At 35.3% G+C, this 25,005-nt stretch overlaps 1 protein-coding gene and 1 pseudogene across 8 annotated transcripts in view; one reads left to right on the forward strand and one right to left on the reverse strand.

Moving 5' to 3' along the window:
* The window catches only part of CDKL2 (cyclin dependent kinase like 2), a 42,481-nt gene extending 19,163 nt beyond the window's left edge, over positions 1-23,318 (forward strand). Inside the window, exons 5-15 of one of the 8 annotated variants that reach the window (XM_072745459.1) lie at positions 1,454-1,566; positions 3,032-3,171; positions 5,461-5,549; positions 7,749-7,884; positions 9,155-9,453; positions 10,202-10,295; positions 12,590-12,713; positions 13,221-13,327; positions 17,977-18,021; positions 19,693-19,781; positions 21,223-23,318. In XM_072745459.1, coding sequence (XP_072601560.1) covers positions 1,454-1,566; positions 3,032-3,171; positions 5,461-5,549; positions 7,749-7,884; positions 9,155-9,453; positions 10,202-10,295; positions 12,590-12,713; positions 13,221-13,327; positions 17,977-18,015 — 1,141 coding nt within the window. In that variant the 3' untranslated portion in view covers positions 18,016-18,021; positions 19,693-19,781; positions 21,223-23,318. The remainder of the gene's footprint in view (positions 1-1,453; positions 1,567-3,031; positions 3,172-5,460; positions 5,550-7,748; positions 7,885-9,154; positions 9,454-10,201; positions 10,296-12,589; positions 12,714-13,220; positions 13,328-17,976; positions 18,022-19,692; positions 19,782-21,222) is intronic. The other 7 variants (XM_025992977.2, XM_072745461.1, XM_072745462.1 and 4 more) reach the window with 7 other exon arrangements.
* On the reverse strand, positions 15,495-16,000 carry LOC140597312 (large ribosomal subunit protein uL23 pseudogene; annotated as a pseudogene).
* Positions 23,319-25,005: the final 1,687 nt, after the last annotated feature.

A 25,005-nucleotide genomic window follows, 5' to 3' on the forward strand; every position in this document is an offset into this window, starting at 1 on the left:
CTTGATAATATAACTTTTTCCTGATAATATGTTTCTAATTTAATCAAAGATCCTTATAGCACTGAAAGGAAGTTTTGCACTTAGGGAACTGACTTATTCTTTTGGGGTCCTCCTCTTTAAATGTTTTTGGTGCAATGAGTTGGGGAAAGCATACTTATTTTAAAGGTAGGGAAGTCAAGGTGAGTAAGTGGGCTATATTTTACCATGGGTTGGAAATAGATATATTTATCACTTGTAAAGAGAGGAAGTGTTTTTTTAAATTTCTTTTTATTTCTTTTAATTTTTATTTAAATTCAATTTGCCAACATATAGTATAACACCCAGTGTTCATCCCGTCAAGTGTCCTCCTTAGTGCCTGTCACCCAGTCACCCCATCTCCCTACCCACTTCCCCTTCCACAACATTTTGTTTGTTTTCCAGAGTTAGGAGGCAAGAGAGGGAATGTTGATTGGCTAAATCTGACAGTGTTAGAATGAGGCAAGGTGAAGATGGCAAGGATGGGGGTAGAAACATATTTGAGTAAGATGATTCTTTTTTGAGTAAGATGTTTTTAAAATAAATTATCTGCACAAATGAATTATTTAGATAAGAAGGGATGGCAACCTTTACTGCTTTTGGTAGAAATCTTCCTAAAATGTTTTCTATACTTTCTGTGTTTTCAGTGCACAATCATTTAATATTTTCTTAATTACACTGAGTTCCCATTTTATTGTTATATAGTAACCTTTGTACCATTTTATTTTATTTTTTAAAAAAGAAAAAGATTGCTTTTTTTTGGAGGAGGGAGAGGGGCAGAGGGAGAAAAAGTTTTAAGCAGACTCTTCATAAAGCATGGATCCCACCCAATATGAGGCTCAATCTCACAACCTAGTCATGACCTGATCTGAAACCAAGAGTTGGAGACCCATCCGATTGTACCACCCAGGCTCCCCTGTACCATTGTATAATTCAGCTATGACCTTAAGCAATTTCAAGGTAGTTGTCTCTATGCTAAGGACACCAGCATATTCTTCTTTAGTCCTTGTGACTGATTTTTAAGACAGTTTTCTATTTTTCCCCTGTTAGCTTTCAGTTCTCCTTGCTGTTACTGAATGTGTCTCCAACAGCCTTCTGGTATGCTGTTTTCGGGGTGTGGTGGGATAGGCTGATCAACCTTGTTAGAATTATGTATAAACAAAGAATAGATAGGCTCCAGATGAAAACCCAAAAGGCTTATTTCCAGAATAATGTACACATAATAATAATTTTGACTTTTCAGAAGCCTTTTCCCTCTTATGATTGAAGTTCCTGGAAATATAACTGAGTAAAATTGGGAATTAGTATTTTAAGTTTATAGGGAAATGTATTTTTATGGGTATTTTAAAGCTTATCACTAGTAGTCTCAGTACCAAATATTCAGTCACAATAAACATCATAGGATGCCAGACTTTATACCACATTGCTTTTATTTCAGGGCTGTTGATGTATGGGCCATTGGTTGTCTGGTAACTGAAATGCTCATGGGGGAACCCCTTTTTCCTGGAGATTCTGATATTGATCAGCTATATCATATTATGATGTGTTTAGGTAAGATTATGCATCTGCATTTTAAATTTTAGAATTTTTTCCCTTATGTTTTTGTTTGTATTGATTTTACAAGTTGTTGGTATATTAAAGATGATATGTGTTTTAGCTGACAGTAGAGAGCAAATAGGAAAATCTCAACTATCTATGTATATTAATTCTTCTTAGCCTGGCTTTGGTTTGTCTGATGTATGGTCTTATTCATGCTCTCATATACCCTCCTGTCCCACTCCCCACAAAGACCAAAGACTGTAAATTTTCTCTGTACTTTTGCATTCAGTAAATCACATGTAAATGATGCAAATGATCATTTTTTTTCTTTGGGTTAGCAAGCATTTGGTGTACTATGACTATTACCCTCATACTCACCTTCAAATTGAGACACAGAGACTTCTAGGTAGTTTACTTTTTTAAAAATATTTTATTTATTTATTCATGAGAATAAATAAATTTATTTATTAAATTCATGACACAGAGAGAGAGGCAGAGACACAGGCAGAGGGAGAAGCAGGCTCCCTGCAGGGACCCCGATGTGGGACTAAACCCAGGACGCTGGGATCACGCCTTGAGCCAAAGGCAGATGCTCAACTGCTGAGCCACCCAGGCATTCCTTTTTAGGTAATTTAATCTTGGTGCTTTGGACAGAATTTTAAACCTAGACTATCAAAGTCTTCTTACATTTGTTGAAATATTAACTTCATAGTTATTTTATTTTATTTATTTTCTTTTTTTTATGATAGTCACAGAGAGAGAGAGAGAGAGAGAGAGAGGCAGAGACACAGGCAGAGGGAGAAGCAGGCTCCATGCACCGGGTGCCGGATGTGGGATTCGATCCCGGGTCTCCAGGATCGCGCCCTGGGCCAAAGGCAGGCGCCAAACCTCTGCGCCACCCAGGGATCCCTCATAGTTATTTTAAACTCGATTAGGCACTGAAGTCAAAGAAAAAGTGCTCAAATCAGACCTTAGACATAGGTACAAAATCAACAGATGTTTTAATTTTTTTAAATTAAAACAATTTGATTTTAATTTTAGAATTAAATTCTCAAAAAGAGTGGAACTGATTATCTAGATTAGATTTTGATCATATGACTAATAATATTTTCATTGTTTTGGATGGCACTTTATGCTTTGTTGTTAGAAGTGAAGAAAAAATTATAACATTCTTTACTTGTCCTTTTTCTATGTTCCCTTGTAACTTCAGTTCTATATATAGTGGTTTTGAATTTTCTAAATGAGTAGGTTGAGATAAGAATGTTAATTTTCTTTAGTTGACTTGCATCAACACCACTGTGAATGAAGACGTCCAGGTGCACTACCCTGAGAACACAGTTTTTGGTTGATTTTGCATGCTGAGAGTCTCAAGTCTGTAAGCAGTGTTCTACTCTTTGGTCCCGTCCACATTATATGTTTCTTTGCCATTTCTATCATGATGTATAATGACAGAGATGTGTGCTTTTCTCACTTCCAGGTAATCTAATTCCAAGACATCAGGAGCTGTTTTATAAAAATCCTGTGTTTGCTGGAGTAAGGTTGCCTGAAATCAAGGAAATAGAACCTCTTGAAAGACGCTATCCCAAGCTTTCTGAAGTTGTGATAGATTTAGCAAAGGTAATCAAACTGTTTACTTTCTTATAGTGAATTTATGTTATAGAGACTTGATTTTCTTTTTCTTGTCTAGTTGATATTTTAGGTCAAAATTTCAATATTGATTTAATTTAATTTAATCGTCGTATTTATTTTAAGTAAACTCTACCCCTGACATGGGGCTCAAACTTACGACTCTGGGATCAAGAGTTGTACTCTGAGGTCAAGAGTCCCATGTTTTGCCAACTGAGCCAGCCAGAAGACCGCCTCCCACCCAATCTTGCCTTTTTTTTTTTTTTTTCCTGCCAGTAGGCTCCTTTTTTAAAAAATATTTTTTTTATTTATTTAAGAGAGAGAGAGAGACAGAGACAGAGATAGAGACAGAGAGCACAAGTGGGGAGGAGAGGAAGAAGCAGGCTCCCTGCTCAAAGTGGAGGCTCAACCACAGGACCCTGGGATCATGACCTGAGCTGAAGGCAGACGCTTAAATAATTGAGCCACCCAGATGCCCCCTGCCAGTAGGTTCTTAAGCTCAACTTGGAGCTCGAACTCCCAACCACAAGATTAAGAGTTACATGCTCCACTGACTGAGACAGCCAGGTACTCTTCTACTGATTTTAATTTTTGTATATTCAGAAAGAGTTTAAATAATTTGGCAGGGGGATATTCAGAGAGAAAGGCCTAAAAAATTTGCTTGTCTTAAGAAACTATTTAGTATTATCTAGCATGTTTTAAGTGAAAACATCCTTCCTCACAACAGTATCTGTTTAATGTTTAATACTTAAAATGCAGGCCTATGTAACTAGAAAAGAGAAGAAAAGTAGAATAAGGAAATAAAAAAGAAAGGTAAAGAGGTAGCAAAATATTAAAATGTAGGGCATAGGATCATGACCTATACTGTATCGTTGAAGAGGCTTTCGGTTAGCCCCTGGATTCACTGAAGCTAATTTACAAGTGATCCTCACCTTTGCCTTCTCTTTGAAGAAGATACTAACTGGGAAATTCTCACTGGACCTTTCAAATTGTTAGCTCAAAAAATTCTTATTAATTAGAACTGTCCTGAAGTATTGATAAAATAATTACAGTATAGCTGAAATACCAGGATCATATGACATTTACTCAAGATATTTTTTGCTTTTTAAATTTTTGAAATAACCCATTTAAAAAGTTTACTAAGCTTAAAAAACTATAACAGGTTCTTTTTTAAAATAACAAGTTCTTAGTAGAATACACTGCTGCTTTTCTACATAATCTTCTAATGGATTCAAATATTTTTCATTGAGACCAGCTTTATGACCTATTTATAAGATTTAAAGGGAATTAAGGTAAAACTATTATCCAATTTATGTCCCTTAGAACTATGTAACTTTTAAACATTTTATTATGGAAAATTTCAAATATAGAAAAGAAAGTAGAAAGAATATAGTAGTATAATGAGCCCTCCTGTACTTACCTAGCTGCAGCAATTAACAACCTTTTGACAATCTTTTACCTATCTCAACTTTGTTTTTTGTAGTATTCTGAAGCAAATCCCAGAAACTATATTATTTCACTCATAAATACCTTAATTATTTGTAGAACTTGTTCACTTAAAGCTATTTATTGAGTTACTCCTATTTTTACTGGCATTGAGTGGTTCCAATAAATCAGAACAAGACCTGCATTATAATAAAATATACCTATGTAAGGTATCCAGCACAGTAATATACACAGAACAAGCCCTTTCCCTTCCATTCTGCAAGGGCATTAAATAAAAATTTACAGTAATTCCCTAATATTATAAAATATCTAACCAGTGCTCAATATTTCATTGATTTTCTCATAATTTCTTTTTATAGTTTGAATTAGGATCCACATGAAGTGTATAGATCACAATTGGTTGATATATCTTAATTTACAAGCTCATATTCACCTCTTTCTTTTTGTTTAAACCTAGTCATTTATTTGATAAAGTAGGTTATTTGACCCTTAGAATTTTCTACATAGTATAGTTTAATATGTTCCTCTATGTTCTGTATTTCCTATAAACTCATAGTAGAGCTAGAGCTTGATCAGAATCAGGTTGATTTTTGGCAAGACTACATCATAAGAAGTTTATGTATTTCCATCTAGAGACATGGTGGTCTTTCTTTTTGTGATATTAGCAACCATTGGTGGTCATGGTCTAGATTTGTACTTTATTCTTTATCATTTATTATACATTTTTAAAATTCATTGACTATAAAGAGTGATTTTCTATTTTTCTATATTTAGAAATGTAAATGTAACCAGTTTTTCTTTGATATGAGCTGTGTATATTCCTTGGTTTTCCAGAAATGCTTACATATTGACCCAGACAAAAGACCCTTCTGTGCTGAGCTCCTTCACCATGATTTCTTTCACATGGATGGATTTGCTGAGAGGTATAGTTCTGACTCATATTTTCTGGGGTACCCCAATCTAGAGTTAAAGTAATGGTATTCTCTTATTTCTCTACTCCCCTGATTTTATAGGATCTCAAATATTTAGCACCCTACCTCTATTCACCCTTAGCTGTAATACTGTTTCTAGGAGTGATCCCCTGAATTCACTAAATTAGGCATCTTGGTTTTCATGAAGCAGTCACTTCGTGATTTTCTTTCTGTTTCCCTTGGTGACATCTACTACTCAGGTCACTGATTTGTATGTGGCTACCAGCTGTGTGATGCCATCATCTTGGGTACAGATATGTTTGCAAAGGTGCCATCTCCTGTTGCCATTGAACTCACACCACACGTAGTCCCATAACACTGTTGTCACTGCTAAGCTAGAATCTTGATGTGCCAAACTTGTGTGTGCCAGCGCTGCTGGCATGGTCTCTTGTGCTATCCCAGCTGCTGGCATCACTGCAGCTAACAAAATAAAAAATGGTGAGATGAGTGGCAATGACAATGCTTTATATTTTTGCAAATCTATTTAATAGCTTAATAAAAGATACCTTGTTTCTCTTATTTGCATTTGCATTCAGTTAGTTGTGACATGTTGTTTTGATTGAGATATATGAAGAAACTTTAGCTTCACACAGATATGTACTTGCAAAATGGAAGAGTATAATGATTGCTCTTTTAATTAATTGTGAGTATTCTTTATTGATTCCATACCCAGAACTTTGTTACTATACCAAAATTTGACAGTGGTAGTTTGTTAAAAGTTGGTTGCATTGTGGAATCTGAAGCATATCAGTGAATTTTTCTTACCCTGTTACATTGAAATCCATTTGTCTATCTTGTACTTCAAATAGATCTTTTACCTATGCATGCTTTTTTAACATCATGATCAGTCATTTAGAAAATATTATTTTGCTAAATAATGTAGATCTTTAAAATGATAACATATTTCATTATATAATATCAAAAAGCCACATTCTCTGTCATCAGAAAAGTCTTTTTAGGTATTGGGAATTTGTTAAGGTCACAGTAGTGGACACAAGTTTAAGAGAATTCTAATTTTGTGTAAAAGTTTGAATTTTATCATTCACACAAATATTATCAGTCGTTTTCTTATGTTCACTAAAAAGAAATGTCTGCAGAATACTCCAAGCCTGAATAACTGTAGTTTTCTATTCGTCTTTCTTTCAAGTAAAAATGTTCCATGAAAACGGTGGTTAGTTTAGTTTGTATTTCAAATAATCACACAGTTCCTTTTCTTAAGACAGCCATTGCACTTCGGTTCATAGCAGAGGTGCTTTATGCATATTCTCTTCTTCACACAGAATATGAAAAAAGATATCTGTTCAAAGGTTTATTTTTTAATATTTTTAAAAGATTTTATTTATTTATTCATGAGAGACACACAGAGAGAGGCAGAGGGAGAAGCAGGCTCCATGCAGGAAGCCTGATGTGGGACTCGATCCCAGGACTCCAGTATCATGCCCTGGGCGGAAGGCAGGCGCTAAACCACTGAGCCATCCAGGGATCCCCTATTCAAAGGTTTAGATTTCATAAGAGACATTCTTAAATGAAACTGCCTTTTCTTTTTTAAAGATTTATTTATTTTTGAGAGAGAGAGAAAGAGAGAGAGCATGCATGAGCAGGGGAGGGGAGGGGGGGAGGGAGAAGGAGAGAGAATCTCCAGTAGACTCCCTGCCAAGCATGGAGCCCCATGCAGGGCTCTATCTTAGGACCCTGAGATCACAACCGGAGCTGAAACCAAAAGTTGAAAGCTTAACTAACTGAGCCACCCAGGCGACCCTGCCTTTTTTTTTTTTTTTTAACTGAGAATGTGTGAATGAAGAATACAATAACTGTTAGTACAATTTGGTGTCACTTGCCTCGATTCTTGATAAGGTGCTAGCAGTTTTACCCACCATCATATACTATCAGTGCAAATTTTAAGGTAGCAAAAAAGCAGTTATTTTCGTATTAAGATAAGAATAGCTTTGATCTTGTGAACCTCCTGAAAAGTTCTCAGGGATTTCTGGGGTTCCACAGACTACCTTTTGAGTACTGATAATTTAGGCCATAATTTTTCTTGTCATAGTCCAGTTTAATACTCAATTTTTAAAAACATCTTGAAAATGATTTTTCTAGATCTTATACAATTTTATACAATTTTATTGAATTGACAAATGTATTTTTATGTAGATTTTCTCAAGAATTACAGTTAAAAGTACAGAAAGATGCCAGAAATATTTCTTTATCTAAAAAACCCCAAAACAGAAAGAAGGAAAAGGAAAAGGATGATTCCTTAGGTGAAGAGAGAAAAACACTTGTGGTACAGGTAAAAGTCCATGTCTTAATGTATATTTAAGTGTTTTTAAAAAATATTTATTCATTTATTTAAGAGAGAGTGAGAGAAGATGCGTGCATGTGCGTGTGCGCACACACATGTGAGCACACAAGCAGGGGCGGGGGTGGGGGTGGGGGGAGCTAGGGACAGGCAGAGGGAGAAACAAACTTCCTGCTGAGCAGGGAGCCTGACTGTGGGCTCCATCCCAGTACTTTGAGATCATGAAGGCAGATGCTTAACTGACTGGACCACCCAGTGTGTATTAAGTTTTAGATTTCATATATCTTTAAATTTTTAGAGGAAAAAAATAAAGATAAAAAATGTTTTCTAAGTGGTGAACTGGTTGTTAACTTTTAGATTAGTTGTAAAAAATTTATCTTCTCTCTAGAGATTACCTTTTAAAAAACTATCTTAAGGTATCATGTATTAAGTGCCTACTGCATATCAAACTGTATCAGACTGTGCAATAAGTCTTGTCAGGAAATCACATTCATCTAAGAACATTTAGACACATGTACTCACATATAAACACATGGATACAAACACATGCATGTATTCATTGCTTTCCTTAAATGATAGAAGAGAAAATTATCATTTAAAAATTTTGTATAAAGTAGAACATTTTAAAACTGAGATTTGGGTATTTAATTTATTTGGAGTTTACTTACAGGTAGGTTATCAAGAATCTGTTCCTGGTGAGGTAATTCAAGTTCACTGCCAACCTACTCCCATTTTCTCAAGTGAACTGAAAGAAGAAGGAATTCTCAATTTACATTTCAATTTTTGTTTTTTTAGATATATAAGAACAAACATGGGCATACTTGACTCTTTCACATTTTTTCTATTGAAAGATATATAAATTTGATATACGTATTTTATATATATGTATATATATATATATATACACACACACACACACACATATAGCTCAGAGCCAGTGTGAATTGCACTTTTTAAAAAATATTTTTTATTTTTAAGTAATTTCTGCACCCAATGTGGGTTTCGAACTTACAACCCTGAGATCAAAAGTTGCATGCTGCATTGACTGAGCCAGCCAGGTACTCTATGAATTGTATTTTTATTGTAAATATATGTCTGACCAAGAATCCTGGGTTTAATTTAATTCAATAGATAAAGAAAACAGGGACATAAGGTGATATTTATGGAATTCTGCCTTAGTTGACAAATTCTTTATAGGAAGAGGTGATTTTTTCATTCTCCTCAGATCATTAATATTATCAACATTTTTATTAATGGTCAGGATACCAATGCTGATCCCAAAATTAAAGATTCTAAAGTATTTAAAATAAAAGGGTCAAAAATGGATGGAGAAAAAGTTGAAAAAGTCAGTCGAGCTTCAAATGCCAGCAGTCTCCCTGACAGTGGGATGAACAACATCAAAACAGTGCCTTCTACAAGCCTCCGAGATTGCAGCAATGGCAGTATGGATCACACCAGAAATCCAGGCGTGGCAATCCCCCCACTTGCACACAATCTTTCTGCAGTGGCTCCCAGTATTAATTCTGGAATTGTGACTATCCCAGGAGTTCAGAGTTACAGGTATGAATTAGGAAAATAAGAACAAAGTGTTGTTTAAGGGTATGTTTGCAAATTGCAAGTGTTTGTCAATTCGGCCACATTATATTACTTTCAGGTTTCTGGGTGATCTTCATTCTTGTCAGGGTTCTGTTTCAAAAGAATTTTGCCCTATGTGATGAAAATTGTTAGGATTTGATTTAAAAAAAATTCACCTGAGTACTAAGAAAGTATGATTGTATTGTTTAAGATGAACAAAGTCTGCAACTATTTAGTCTAAAAACATGGAAGGAGGTTATCATAATGAAAGAAATAATTGGTTTTAAGGGTTTGCTGCTACATGGTATGGCTGTGGGCATTTGGTTCTACAAAGAAGCTATTTTGGAAATTTTGCTGGAAGGAGAGTGATTTATTTGGTTGGAGTTGGGAGCTAGGTGGGAGGCCTGAGGGTAGTGGTGAAAGACAGAATGTTCCACCACATCTGTTCTCATTTTATATTTAAGAATAAGTGGCATTAAATGCTGATTAAACTGCATGTCACTTGGTTTTGTGTCAAAAACCAAAGTTTTTTTTTTAAAGATTTTATTTATTCATGAGAGACACAGAGAGACAGAGACAGACAGGCAGAGGGAGAAGCCTCTGTACCCTGGGATTACGACCTGAGCCAAAGACAGATTCCTCAACCACTGAGCCACCCATGCACCCCTGGTTTTGATTTTGTGCTTGAGAAGTAATTACTGCTTGTTCTAACTTAAATTTTTTGTTGTTACAGAGTGGATGACAAAACCAAGAAGTATTGTATTCCATTTGTTAAACCAAATAAACATTCTCCATCAGGAATTTATAATATTAATGTGACCACATCAGTAAGTAAACTATTCCCAGTGTAGAAGAGCAAGCATTAGTCATTTCTAGACTTCTACTAATGTTAAATATAATAGTGGGAGAACTGAGAATTTTATTTGGATACACATCATAAGGTGGAATCTTAATTATATGTATATCATCCCAACCTGTCATAATCATAAATGTAAAAGTCTGTGAAGGTCTTAGAGTTTAAATAAGTTTTGCAAATATAGAAGTTCAAATATAAGGTATTATTTAAATGACATCTGTTTTACTTTTTTTTGGTAACAGTAAATTTTCTTAATACTTGGTAATCAGTTCTTTTGTAGAGTAGGTGACAAGATATTGTACCGCGCTCACACCAGATTTTTGGTGAAAGTATTCTATTTATTCATTTGCAAATATTTATTGATTACGTATTATGTGTGGGACACCAGAGATGAATAAATCAAATCTCTCTCTTCAAGGAGCTCATGGTCTAATATAGGATCAACAAATTCAAACAGCATCAGATTATAATAGTGGAAGCATGTACGAGGTTCAGAGGTCTTCTGAAGGTTCAGAGGAGTGTTATTATGGTCAACATAACTGCCAGAATGCTTCTTTTTAAAGTTAACTTAAACTATTCTTCTACTCAAAATCCTCCATTAGTTTGTCATCTCTGAGTAAAGACCAAAGTCCTTAACAAGACCTCTAAGGCCCTGATTGACCCACTTCACCATCCCACTATTCCACTCTGGCTACTCTCATTCTTGATCAAAATCTACTCCAACCCACTGATTTCCTTGTATTCCTCAAACATAACCAGTCATGCTCCTACATTTGGACTTTTGCACTTGTTATTTCCTCTGCTTCAGAATATTTTTTCTCCAGATAATCCTAAGAATTTTCTTGTCTGCTCCTCGGCTTACATGAAGCCTTATTGTGAAGTCTTCCCTAATATTTGAACTCATTTTGTCTCCCTTTACTTTCTATCCTCTCTTCTTGCTTAAGTTTTTCCTACTGCATACACCTAATAGCCTCTATATTCACTTATTTATATATTATCTGTCTTCCTTCAACTCGAATGTAAGTTTCTAAGGCAAGAATATGTGTTTTGTTTGTTTATTTCCTTGTAGCTCTACCCCACACCCACACCTGCTATACTATACTAGTGTCTAGTATATAGAAGATGCTTAAGGAATGTGGTGAATGAATTCTTCTGCCAGGGAATGGAGGTGTGGATGTATTCCCAAAGGAGTACTTTTCTCCCAAATTTCCCTCCTCTACCTTTCTCATTATCTTCAGGCTGAAAAATGTAGCCTTCTTTTCATACCTATCATGATTTGGGCATTACCTATGTTTTTCTTTTCATTATTCTTGGCCCAAAATTTCTATAACCATAGTACTTTCTTTCTTTTTTTTTTTTTAATATATACCCTGTTGATTTCTTTGTAGATACTTTTGTGTTTTATATTCTTGGTCCGCTTTGGAAGATTACTTTGATCAACAAGGCTTTTCACAGTAGCTGGCTCAATACTACATTGCTGGAATTGATATCAGCCTTCTTTCAGGCATTGCATAATCAAGGCTGGCTGTTAATTTTAGATCTTATTTCTGTTTATCCTTATTTTTAAGGGGCAGTCAAAACAGGAGGTAGAGATTAGTGAGGAGAAGACACACTGAAGTCTTTTCTTGAGAATTAATGGAGGCAGAGCTAAGCCTAAACTTTCTTCAACATCAAGTTTGAAGACCAGTAACCCTCTCCCCTGCTCATGCTGATTCCAAAATGCAAATAATGTATTATTACAAACATATCTTATGTATTTTATTTGTCACTCTTTAAATACGTAAATATAGTAGTTTAAACTCATTATTTTTTGTCCCTACAGATAGTTTTTTTGAGCTAATTATTTTATTTTATTTTAAAATATTTTATTTATTTATTCATGAGAGACACAGAGAGAGAGAAAAAGAGAGAGGCAGAAACACAGGCAGAGGGAGAAGCAGGCTCCATGCAGGGAGTCCAATGCGGAACTAGGTCCCGAGTCTCCAGGATCACGCCCTGGGCCAAAGGGCAGGTGCCAAACCGCTGAGCGACCCAGGCTGCCCGAGTTAATTATTTCATAATTGATTTGAACCAAGAGCCTTAGCACTTACTCTATTCAAAGAACAAGCAGAAACATCCAAATAAACTCAAAAAGCTCATTGCAGGACTTCTGAAGTTTTGTGTTATTCTTAAATTCCTAAAGTTCATGATATATCAATACAGTAGTTAAAAAAGAGGCCAAGCTTACCTGGAAGCTAATTGACTTGTTAATCATTCTGTTATTAGGTCACTAGTGAAAAGAGCCTACTTCAGACAAATAAGAAAAGAAGAGAATACTCCAAGACAGATGTCCGTTTGCCTGAACTAAACTATAATCATCTCCCTGAACTGAGAGCCTTGGAAGGGATAGGTATGTTTATAATGCCTTTGCTTTTTCAAAAATATTTTTAAAAAATATTTTTATTTTATTTATTTATTTTTTAAAAAATATTAAAATATTTTTTAAAATATATTTTTTAAATATTTTATTTATTTATTCATGAGAGACACACAGAGAGAGAGAGAGGCAGAGACACAGGCAGAGGGAGAAACAGGTTTCATGCAGGGAGCCCGACGTGGGACTCGATCCTGGGTCACCAGGATCACACCCTGGGCTGAAGGTGGCGCTAAACCGCTGAGCCACTAGGGCTGCCCACTTTTTCAGCCTTTTTGTATACATTATTGAAAACATATGTTAAATAAGCTTACAAAATGTTAAAAAAAATTATAGTAGCTTTACATATTTTTGTTTGTGAATATATATACAGACTTGTGTAAGTAAATATGTACACTGAGTACACAATAAGGGACAGATACAGAATGTAGAGAAACTAAAATGTCTAATTTTTAAACTATGTTTATGGTTATTTTTATTTAGCTCGAAATTCCAGATTAATAAGGAAAGAGAACAAAAGTCTCTCAGAATCTCGAATTCCTTCTCTGGCCACTATTGACTTGCACACGCCCAGTATCACATTACATCAGGTACCGAAATCCTCTCTAGGTGGAGAGAACTTGGGTCTCATACTTCCTTATTACAGTAGTTTAGGGAAGGTTTGCTCTTAAGGATGAGAGGCAGGTTTACTGGTGGGATCTATAGCATTTTGTTTGTTAAAGTTTGTCTTACTGTTCATTGCACTTGGTACCTTTATTACATATATATTTATATAGACATTTTCTACCTTACGGTCATCAGTTCTTTATAGATTAAAAAGTGTGTGTGTGTGTGTGTGTGTGTGTGTATGCGCGCGCACGTGCGCTCGTGCAGACTAGCTATAGCTTTTGTATGACTTTTGTGGCAATTTATAGTATTTCACTGCATTAACCCCAGTGTTATAACTCATATTTCACTCCTTGAATTGTTTTTGTTCTTTTAAAATGTATCCTCTGTTTGGCATTTTCCCTAAGACAATCCACTCCATGCACGTTAAGGACTGGTTCTTCCATGTATAATTATTTTTCTGTAATTTCTCATAATTATTCAGAATATTTATGTTTCTGCTGCTTTTCGACAACAGTCATATCACTCATTTTCAGATTAAGAAAACTGGCAAACTTTTAAATTTTCTGAGCCAAACATAACTGGTTATAAACTTTGGATATGTATCATTGTACTTACAGATTTCTCACATCTCCTTGATGCTGGGCAATTTTTGTATGGTTTTTAATTCTCCATCCTCATTATTGAAGCATTCCTATTTCCTAGACAGCCCCTGTATGTTGCCTCCATATCTATGTGGATGCTTTTTTCTACTAGGACCCCTTAAATAATTTTGAAGAGCTCTACAAACAAGGGAGTGCAACACATTACAGAGTCAGTTATCCAGTGATACTGAGAAACAGATTTATCAACTGCTATACTTTGCCTTATCTCCTGCCAACAATTTCTGCAGCAACATAATCAAAACTAAGCAAATTCCTATTGTGTAAAGATTAATTACAGTCACACATTGTACTTTTAGGAACTACAGAGTCTCAATAAATTCCTTCTTTACTTCTAAACTTAAATGTAATGTGGATTTTAAAGGTTCAAAGTTTCTCACTTGTTTTTTGAATGTACTGTTGTTCAAAACCACTTTCCAGGGATCAAATAGCCAAATCTAGTTTCATGAAATGGAAGATGGCTTTAGTGGCCGTCATACTTCAAAATTTTTATTTGTTCTTTTCAACAAATCCTCTTATAAACTGGTCCTGCATTTTTACTCCTAATTCACTTGTTCATTTCCCAGTATGTATTTAAAATACAATAAAGGAGAAAGTAGATGTGGTGAAAAATACAAATTAGTACCAAAATAAGATGGATTTATGTGTGGAAAATCTGATTGGGAAGAGAAACAACAGCATACTAAAAGCCAAAGGCTTTCTGGCAGAAGCTGTGACTTGCCTTGCACTCTCTATGGTATGGATCAATACATTGAACTGTTTTGTTTCTGTGCCTAACACAAACATTTATAAAAGTCTATTTTTATAGACTTCTGGAACATCTGTAAGATACATTTTTGTAAGTGAAGTATTGTATAATCCATGCAATCTGTCTCCACTCGCCCACATCCTATGTACTTACACGTTATACACTCATGTATGCACATAGCTACACATTTTTTTCTCTAAGCAGTATTTAAGTTTCATCCCACAAATTATGATATGTTGTATTTTCATCATACTCAGTCCAAACATTTTCTTAGTTCCTTGTAATTTCTTGTTTAACCCAGGAATTAACTTAGAAATATGTTGTTTAATAGATATTTGGGGTTTCCCTAGTATTTTATTATTATTGATATAATTTAATTCCATGTGGTCTGAGAATATACTGTGTATGATTTTGATTGTTTTATTTTTATTTTTGATTTTGATTGTTTTAGATTCATTGAGCTATGTTTTATGGCTCTGCATATAGCTTACCTTGGTGAATGAACCTGTTCCCTTGATAATAACATGTATTCTTCAGTTGTTGGACTACTATAAATGTGAAATTAGATTAACGTGGTTGATAGTGTCTTCAGATCTTCTATGTTCTTAATGACTTTTTGTTTGGTTGGTTTGTTCTATCAGTTCCTGAACGAGTGCTATCAAACTCTTTTACTGACTGGAATTATCTATTTTTCTCTTATACCTATTTGTTTTTGTTTCATGTATTTTTTATGGTGAAAAAATTTATATTTAGATTTATAGCCAGCTGGACTCAGTTTAGATGATCCCAATTTTGTTGGCAACATCCAAAGCATCATATTCAGGAGCCAGTCGAACATATGCTTTCTTCTCTCCATCAGGCCTGATCAAAGTGTTGACCTTGGCCACATCAATGTCATAGAGCTTCTTCACAGCCTGTTTGATCTGGTGCTTATTGGCCTTGACATCCACAATGAACACAAGTGTGTTGTTGTCTTCTATGTTCTTCATGGCTGACTCAGTAGTTAGGGGGAACTTGATGATGGCATAGTGATCAAGTTTGTTTCTCCTGGGGTCGCTCTTTTGAGGATATTTGGGCTGCCTTTGGAGACACAGGGTCTTGGGTCGTCGAAATGTAGGTAATGTGCAGATTTTCTTTTTTTTGTGACTGTGCACGCCTTTCAGCACCGCTTTCTTAGCTTGCAAAACCTTTGCTTTGGCTTAGGCTTTGGGAGGAGCAGGGGCTTCTTTCTTCACCTTCCACGCCATCTTCTTGAAAGGGTGTTTCATGTATTTTAAATCTCTATTATTAGGTACATATCCACTTATAATTGTTTTTGTCTTCCTGATACATTGTTCCTTTTATCATTATGAAAAGTCACTCTTTATCTTTTTTAGTGCTCTGTGCCAAGAAGTCAATTTTATCTGAGATTAAAATAGCCACTCCAGCCTACTTATGCTTATTTGTTTTCATAGTATAACTTTTTACTTTCAAACTGTTTTCTAAGTTTATAGTGTTTCCTATAAGTAGGATCTTTCTTTTGTATCCATTCTGTCAGTTCAATTCTTTTAACTGAAATGAATTCGTTTTCTATTGCTGCTGATAAACTACTACCAACTTAATTTATTATCTCACAGTTCCCATGGGTCAGACACCCGGGCACAGATGCTTCTCTCCTTGAGTCTTACAGGTCAAAATCATGATGTCAACAGGGCTGTGTTTCTTTCTGGAGGCTCTAGTGGAGAATCTATTTCCAGGCCCACTCAGATTGTTGGCAGAATTTGGTTCCATGAGGTTGTGGAACTAAAGTCCCTGTTACTTTGCTGGCTGACCCCTGGGAGTTGTTGTCAGTTTCTAGAGGCTACCCACATTCCTTGGCTTGTGGCCTACTTCTCCATCTACAAAGCTAGCAATGGTGGTCAAATCCTTCTTACTCTTTGACCCTCTATTCCCTCCCCTTTTGCCTCATCTCTCACTTATTCTTCTGCTTTCAAGAGTGCATGCGATTGGCTTACCAGGCCTACATTGGGCCTGCCAGGATAATCTTTTTATCTTAGGTCAGCTGGCTAGTAACATTAATTTCATGTGTAAAGCTGCTTCGTAGCCGTAGCTAAGTTAGTTTAATTGACTAAGCAGAGTCAGGAATCTTAGGAGGTTATCTTCAGAATTCTGCCTGCTAGTGAATACTTTGGCTATTAACATTTAATGTGATTATTGATATGTCTGGATCTAGCTCTATATATTATATAAATACATATATTTTTATATATCTTATATAGATATAAGATCTAGTTCTTTATATTGTTTTTTTTGTTTATTCCTTTCCAGTCTTCTTTTGTATTTGAGTATTTTTAGTATTGGCTTTTTGGGGATTTTTTGGTATGATTTTTAATGATTGCTCTAGGGTTTGCAATATAAATAATTAATCTTTCATAGTCTATGTAAATACTCTACCTCTTATAAAATGTAGAACACTTGCAAACATATTTCTTTTTATTTCAACATGGACTTTGTTAGAATTATATGTCTTTTATTTACAGACATTGAAAATCCCACTATATTAGGTCTTACATTTTGCTCTAAACAGTCATAAATATTTTAGGCAATTTAGGAAAAAAAAGTAGTCTTCTGTATTTACCTAATCACTTACCGTTTCTGTTGTTCTTTCTTTCCTAAACATTACAGTTTTATTTTCTAGTATAATTTTTCTTCAGGTTCAAAAGCTTTCTTTTTTAAAAATTTATTTAGGGTTGTCTGGGTGGCTCAGTGGTTGAGCATCTGCCTTTGGCTCAGGCCATGATCCCAGGGTCCAGGATTGAGTCCTGCATTGGGCTCCCTGTGGGGAGCCTGCTTGTCTCTCTGCCTATGTCTTTGTGTCTCTCATGAATAAATAAATAAAATCTTTAAAAAATTTATTTATTAGAGAGAGAGGCAGAGGGAGCATGAGCAGGGGGAGAGGCAGAGGGAGAAGTAGGCTCCCCCCTGAGTAGGGGGCCCTATGTGGGTCTCTGTCCCAGGACTCTGGGATTATGACCTGAGCCAAAGGCAGACACTTAACAGACTGAGCCATCCAGGTGTCCTGAAAAACTTTCTTTAGCATTCCTTCCAGAGCAGATCTGATGAGTGACAAACTAGTTTCCCTTCATTTGAGAATGACTTTATTTTGCCTTCATTCCTTGTGTATATTTTCACTGGATAAAGAATTATGGTTGATAGGTTGCTTTTTAAAAATTTTTTCTTCCAGGACTATGAAGACATCATCCCTATATCTTCTGATCTCTGATTTCTGGTAAGATATTCTTAGGCATTTGAATTGTTCACTTGGATATAATGTTTCATTTTTGTCTAGCTGCTTTTGAGATTTTATATTTATCTTTTTGTGTTCATTAGTTTGAATATGATGCATCTAAGCAGTTTTCTTTGAGCATATCCTGTTTGGCATTTGCTGAGCTTCTTGATTTGTAAACTTACCCCTTTTACCAAATTTGGGAAGTTTTTAATCATTATTTCTTCAGATATTTTTTGTGCCATAATATCTTTCTCTCTTTCTTCTTTTCTGAGAGTCCAATGACATAGATATGAGACCTTTTGGTATTTTCTAACAGATTCCTGAGATCTTTCTTTCATTTTAATTTTTAAAAAATATCTGCTGTTCAATTAGGTAATTTCTATTGATTTAGCTTCAAGTTCTTTACCCTTCACTTTGTCATTTTCATTCTGCTATTAAGCCCATCCAGGGAGGTTTTTAAATTTTAATTACTGTATTTTTAAGTCCTAAAATGTTCACTTGGTTCTTTTTTAGGGCTTATATTTCTCTGCTAAGATTCTTGGTTCTTCATTCATTTCAAGTATGTTTTCCTTTACATCGTCTAATATAGTTTTATTACATTTTTAAAGCTATCTGTCTCTCTGCCTTTCCCTATCTATTCATACAACTTACCTAATAAATTCATAAAATTCCAACATCTGGGCCATCGCAGGATTGGTATCTGTCGATTGCTTGTTCCCTTGAGAAATGATCACAGATTCCTGCATCTTTTTATAGCCACTAATTTTGATCATGTCTGGAAACTATGACTGTCACCTTGTGTGGCCTCTGGGTCCTGTTGTAATCCTGCAGAGGATGTTGAGGTTTCTGTTTCAGCAGGCAGTCATCCAGGTTTTGTTGACACTCTCAATTCTGCCCTATCTCTTATGAGAAGTGTCTCAAATCTCAGTTCTCTACATCTCTGATATGCTAATTTACATCTGTCCTTGCTTGTGTGGCTCAGGGGGTTAGCTAGAGCCTCGTGCAGGTCATTGACATCTCAGTTCCGTTCTCCCGGACCTTGCTGTGCTGGTTTGGAGCTGCCCCATGCCTGCATGCTTCAGGAACTGGGCTGAGCTGCTAAGGGTCTACACACATGAGAGGGGTCCCTCCTCTAAATCTGTTCCCTCCAGGACCATTCCCTTCTCCTGATACTTCCTGGCCTGCAGGGACCCCTTTTCCTAGTTTCTCTGGTGTAACAAGGGAGTTTCTATCAGACTTTGAGCCTCTTGCACTTCTTCACTACTTTGAGACAAGGACCTGCCTTTTGGGCAGAGCCACAGGAATAAAAAACAAAATTGGAAACCTACCCTCTATGAAGGGTCACATTGCCAACTTTTGACTCCTCTCCTTAATCTTCAGTTGTTTTTAATATTTTTCCTAAAGGGTTTTTATTTGTTTGGTAATAGTTGGGAAAGAGGGGTTGTAGTGGGTTTAGACTACCTTGGCATATCAGAAGTATCTTTTAACATATGTGTCAACAAAGAGGTCAAAAAATAACATCACTTCATCATTGTCTTCTGTGCAAGCAGCTTGAGCTATGAATGCTTAATTCTAAACATCTGATATTTGAACAACAGGAATTAGGATTTGGGGAGGAATGGGATTTTTATAGTTACTGAGAATTTATGATGTTCGATTATTAACTTACAGGTGTCAGGACCTTCTCTGTTAGATGATTCAGAGGCTGATTTGCCTTGGATGGAACACCAGCACTGAGAGTCATTTTGGTTCTGAACTGGGTATGTCTATTTCTCATACTTAAAGCAAAATAATCTTCCATGGGGCTTATTTTGTAGCTTGCTGAAGTCCAAATTCTGCAGCTAAATCATTCTCCAGTGATTGGCTCCATGAGAACTTCTGATAGAGAAGGACTTGTGCCACTTAAAAAATAAAGAGAGAAGTAGCATTTGTCTCTGGGATGAAATTCCTTTTCATAGACTTTACATCTCTTGCCCTTAGACTAATCTCCTGTATTTTTCTGGATACAGTAATGTGAATTTATTGTGATAACTGCTGTGGAAGAATATATACTTATCTCCCTTATCAGTCAGTTGTCCATGCGGGTTTGTAAATCAAGAAAGACAAAATGATTGCTTTGGTAATCTTTTTCCCAATAAAAAAAGATCAGCACTATACTAGATGATTACCTTATTTTTATTTTTTATTTACTTACTTTTAAACATTTTTTGCTTCTAACGGACTTTATCATTGTCCTGCTACTTTGCCACAGTAAAAAAGGGCCCTGCAAGCTCCAGCCCTGTACCATGTATCACCCCCACAAAAACAGGACCCACTGGAGCAAGTTCCCACCCCTGCTGTAGACCTACTCACAGGATAAGTACATGTTATAATTTTTTAAAAAAGAAAACAGAAGAAATTAATAAGAAATTAATAGCTTAAGTGATTAGGCACCAACATTGGTTTGAAAAGTGCAGTGTCAATTTTAAATGGTAACCAGATTGCCTCCCTTTTAAGTATGACTGTTTAGTATTAAAAAAAACAAAAAACAAAAATTAGGTCTTTTGAGTGGTAAGTTACTATGTGACCTCAGACAAGTCATCTGATGTTTAATATCTCATTAACTCTGTAAAATATAATGATAATAAAATCCCATTTTCGCATAAATGTTTGTTGGAATTAAGCTGTTAACCTCCACAACACATTTTGAACATCTGTGACATCATCATATGTGAATTTACTATGAAGTAAGCAAGTCTTAAGTTTTAATTTCTTACTAGTATGAGTCTCTTCCAAGGCCCTGGCAGAAATCTTTGCAATGCACTCATTACACATACTGTGTAAACTGTAGCCTCTATAAATAATAATTTTTATTATATTATAATAATGTAACAATTATTGTATTAAATAATTACCATAACAATATAATAATTATTATATTAATACTTAATAGTTAATAATTATATCCTTTATAATTTGGATCTGTTTTGTCAAAACTAGTCATTATTTGCATAAAAGGAGATGATATGCTATACATGACAGTTTCGGTGGATCATTGTCTTCAAAATCCCATTTTTGATATATGGTCTAAAGTTGTTTTTAGACTGTGTAATACTTATAATATTATAAATATATTCAGTGTGCGAAAGCAAGTGAGATAGAAATCAATTTCTAGAAAAACTTATGTAAATTATTTGGGCATATGTCCCTCTGTGCTTTTAGGTGCTCTAGCTCTTGGGATGACATCCTTTTGCAACAGAAGTGCTGATATCCTATGAAGAGAGATTCATGGTTTTGTCATTTGCTTCTGAACTGCCTGCATTTTCTGAGAAAGGCCTTGCAGAAGAAAAAAGACAGATTTCCAAGTGTTTCCAACGAAGACTGAATAAGTGTCCCTCCCCAACTGCTATCCTGTCACCTTTCAAGTCCACTGTTGCGATTTTAAGATACATCCAATAGAATAATAGTGATATGGTTCTTATTACATGAATGTGTATTTACTATTTGTAGATTGTGCATTTAAAATTACCCAAGATTAAAATGAGTTTAAAAAGGGAGAAAGAAACATTATAATGGTCATGTTGTATGAAGTTTCTGTGTTATCTGTGTAAATGTGTACATTTATTTAGGAATGGGTTTGGTGGAGGTGGGTGATAAAAACTAGGAACAGTTGAAGAAATAAAAAACTAGCATCAGTAAGAGAAACTGTTTCCTTTACCATAATTTAACTATAAATATACATTTAGAAAGCTTGCTGTTTCTAGGCTTTAAGAAGGTATGTAGTTGCTCTCTATGAATTGATGTATGTCTGGTTTCTGTGATTATTGTTCATGTTTGATCATTGTATTATGGGAATCTGTCCTTTCTGCTGAACCACACAAATGCAAATTTCTCAAAGAAACCTTTTATTTCTAATGACTAAGACTCTGACCTTAGATAGTCCTCTGCATTGTAAGATTCTGGTGTCCATGTTCCTGTGTGTAGGAACATGACTGCAATAAGAATGGTAAAGGAGAATTTTGTAGGTTTACCTTGGAGTTGAGGATATGTTTGTCAGTGGGAAAGGAGATGGGAAGCTGGGTTACCCACTGACTAGGACTGATGATTTTTCTCTAGGCCAGTTATTGTCAATTTCCCCCCACCCTCAAACAAGTTTTGAGGAGGAAACATCCACAATTATGGACTTCACTCCTGTCCGCTGATATTTTGAAGGTGATATCAGACAGAATCTAGAAGTGTTCTTCTCTTCTTGTTTCCTCAAATGCTTAGGCCTTCCTGGAAGTTCTTTATTAATAGGCAAAACTATTTACCTATAATCCACACATCTTTTCTTGTGCCCCAGTCCATCACTTCAAGGTGGGATACTTAAGCCAATTTGACTCTAGGTTTTTGGTTTCTAGTTTGCTGGTCATACTATGCGTTCCTGGTTTTAAAGAATGGTTGTTAAGAGGACCAAAATTTGTGTGTGTTTTTTGCCTTAACCAGTTAACAACATGTTGTTTTTTCCAAAAGGCACTGACCAGAACTTAGCCTAAGAATTTAACTGGTGCTTTCCTCTATTACTCTGAATAGCTTAATATTGAAATTCTGACTTAGATACTTGGTCCTCAAAAGAATAGGACATTCAAGAGGAGGCAAATTGAGGGATTCCAATGTAGAAGTGTATAGGTGGTTCAATTAAAATTCAATTAAAAGCTTGATTTTGAAGCTCTATTTTTAACCTATGACCGAATGTTTGACTAGATTGGTATGACTAACATGCTAGACAAAATTAATGTGTAGGCATTAATAGGCTTCACATCCAGATATTGTTTTATTTTTATTTTAAAAAGTATTGCCAACACACTGTACAGTGTGGGAAGCAGACAATATTTAAAAGCCATGTGGCTTTCCAGCTTATTTTGATGTTATTTTTATTTAAATATCAGTGTGAACATCTCACCTCAATGTCTGAGGATCTAGGATCAATTACCTTTTCATTTCTATATTTGCTTTTGGTATATTTTGCCTATTAAAACATTGTGAACTTCAGAATTAAGGAACTAAATATAATTTACTATATGTGCAAGTTGAAACCTGAGTATCATATCTGGTTAGAACCTTGGCAGAACTACTTGAAAAGGAAGATTTTGGAAACTGGGGCTATAGATACTTAACCAAAAATAATTCTTTCTTTTGGTTTAAGATTACTTTGCTCTCCTTACAAACATATGATTAAATCTAATAGGAAATATGTATGTGTACTGGTGGGGAGAAATTGGCTTGCTGTGTAGGTGTATGTTTTAAAATGAATAAATATTATATCTTACTGAGCTCCACACATGGTTTTCTTTGCATTTATTTAAGAGAATACAAATAATGTATACAACATTGTATGGAATTTAACAAATACATTTGAATACTCTCTTAATTCTTTTTTTTTTTTAAACTTTGGATACAGAGGTGGCAAGTGTCTTTTTAAAATTAAGTTTATAATTTTAATTCTAGTATAGTTAACATAGTGTTATGTTAGTTTCAGGTGTACAATATGGTGATTCAGCAATTCTATACATTACTCGGTGCTCATCACAGTAAGTGTACTCTTGATCCTCTTCACCTATTTCACCCATACCCCACATACCTCCCTTCTAGTAACTGATGAGCATCATTTTCTATTTAGGGTCTGTTTTTTGGTTTGTTTTTTTTATCCCCCTTTGTTTGTTTTCTTCCTTAAGTTCCATATGAATCTTGCAAACAGCAAGATTTCATTCTTTTTTTTTTTTTTTTGGCTGAATAATATTCCATTTGTGTGTATATATATATATATATATCACTTCATCTTTATCCAATCATGTATTGATGGACACCTGTGGTGCTTTCATAATTTGGTTATTATAAATAATGCTGCTGTAAGCATGGGGTGCATTTATCTTTTTGAATTAGTATTTTTGTACTCTTGTATTGTATTCAATACAGTTAGTATTTTTGTATTCTATTACCCAGTAGTGGAATAACTATTAGTTTTGTTTTTAATTTTTTGAGGAACCTCCATACTGCTTTCCACAGTGGCTACATCAGTTTTCATTTCTACGAGCAGTACACGAGGAGTCCTTCTTCTCCACATCCTCACCACACTTGTTGTTTCTAATGTTTATGGTTTTAGTCATTCTGACAGATGTGAGGTGAGATCTCATTGTAGTTCTGATTCGCATTTCCCTGATGATGAGTGATGTCAAGCATCTTTTCATGTGTCTGTTGGCCACCTATATGTCTTCTTTGGAGAAATGTCTGCCCATGCCTTCGGCCTATTTTAATTGGATGATTTGTTGCCAAGTTAGTTTTCTTGTACAGCACATGATACAAGCAGCTGGGTCATAAAGTAACATGTCTTGTAAAGACTACCTGGTCAAAGCTGTGAAGACTGAGTATTTGAACTTGGGTTTCCTGATCGAGAATCCCTTGCTTGGTTAAAATAACGGACTTCCTACTAAAATGGAAACAGAGAAGCTGGATTTCCTTACATGACTCTCTCATTATTGGCTCTTTTATCTGAGTTGTGCTACAACAGTTGCCTTGATCTGTAATAAACTCTGTGTCAGGCTAGACTGAAAAATGTGATTGACTTGTTTTCTAATCCTTCATCTATAGAACTGAACCACTGACAGAAAATTAGAAACAGCAGGGTCATGGCTCCTAAAGCTTTAAGGCTGGTCCTCATGAATTGGATGAAATGGATTTTTCTTTATTGTTTTGTGTTGTGGGTTTTACGTTGGTAATGGACCCTTAACACTCTTCTATATGAATGAAAAATTATGTTTTTCATTCACTGCTTTTATTATTTGTTTTTTTTTTAAGGCTTTTATTTGCTTGACAGAGAGAGCACAAGGAGGGGTAGCAGCAGAGGGAGAAGGAGAAGCCGGCTCTCTACTGAGCAGGGAGCCTGATGTGGACTCAATCCTAGAACCCTAGGATCATAACCTGAGCTGAATGCAGACACCCAACCGACTAGCCACCCAGGCACCCCTT

This window comes from Vulpes vulpes, unplaced genomic scaffold (assembly GCF_048418805.1).
Source record: "Vulpes vulpes isolate BD-2025 unplaced genomic scaffold, VulVul3 u000000899, whole genome shotgun sequence".
Classification (NCBI taxonomy): domain Eukaryota; kingdom Metazoa; phylum Chordata; class Mammalia; order Carnivora; family Canidae; genus Vulpes; species Vulpes vulpes.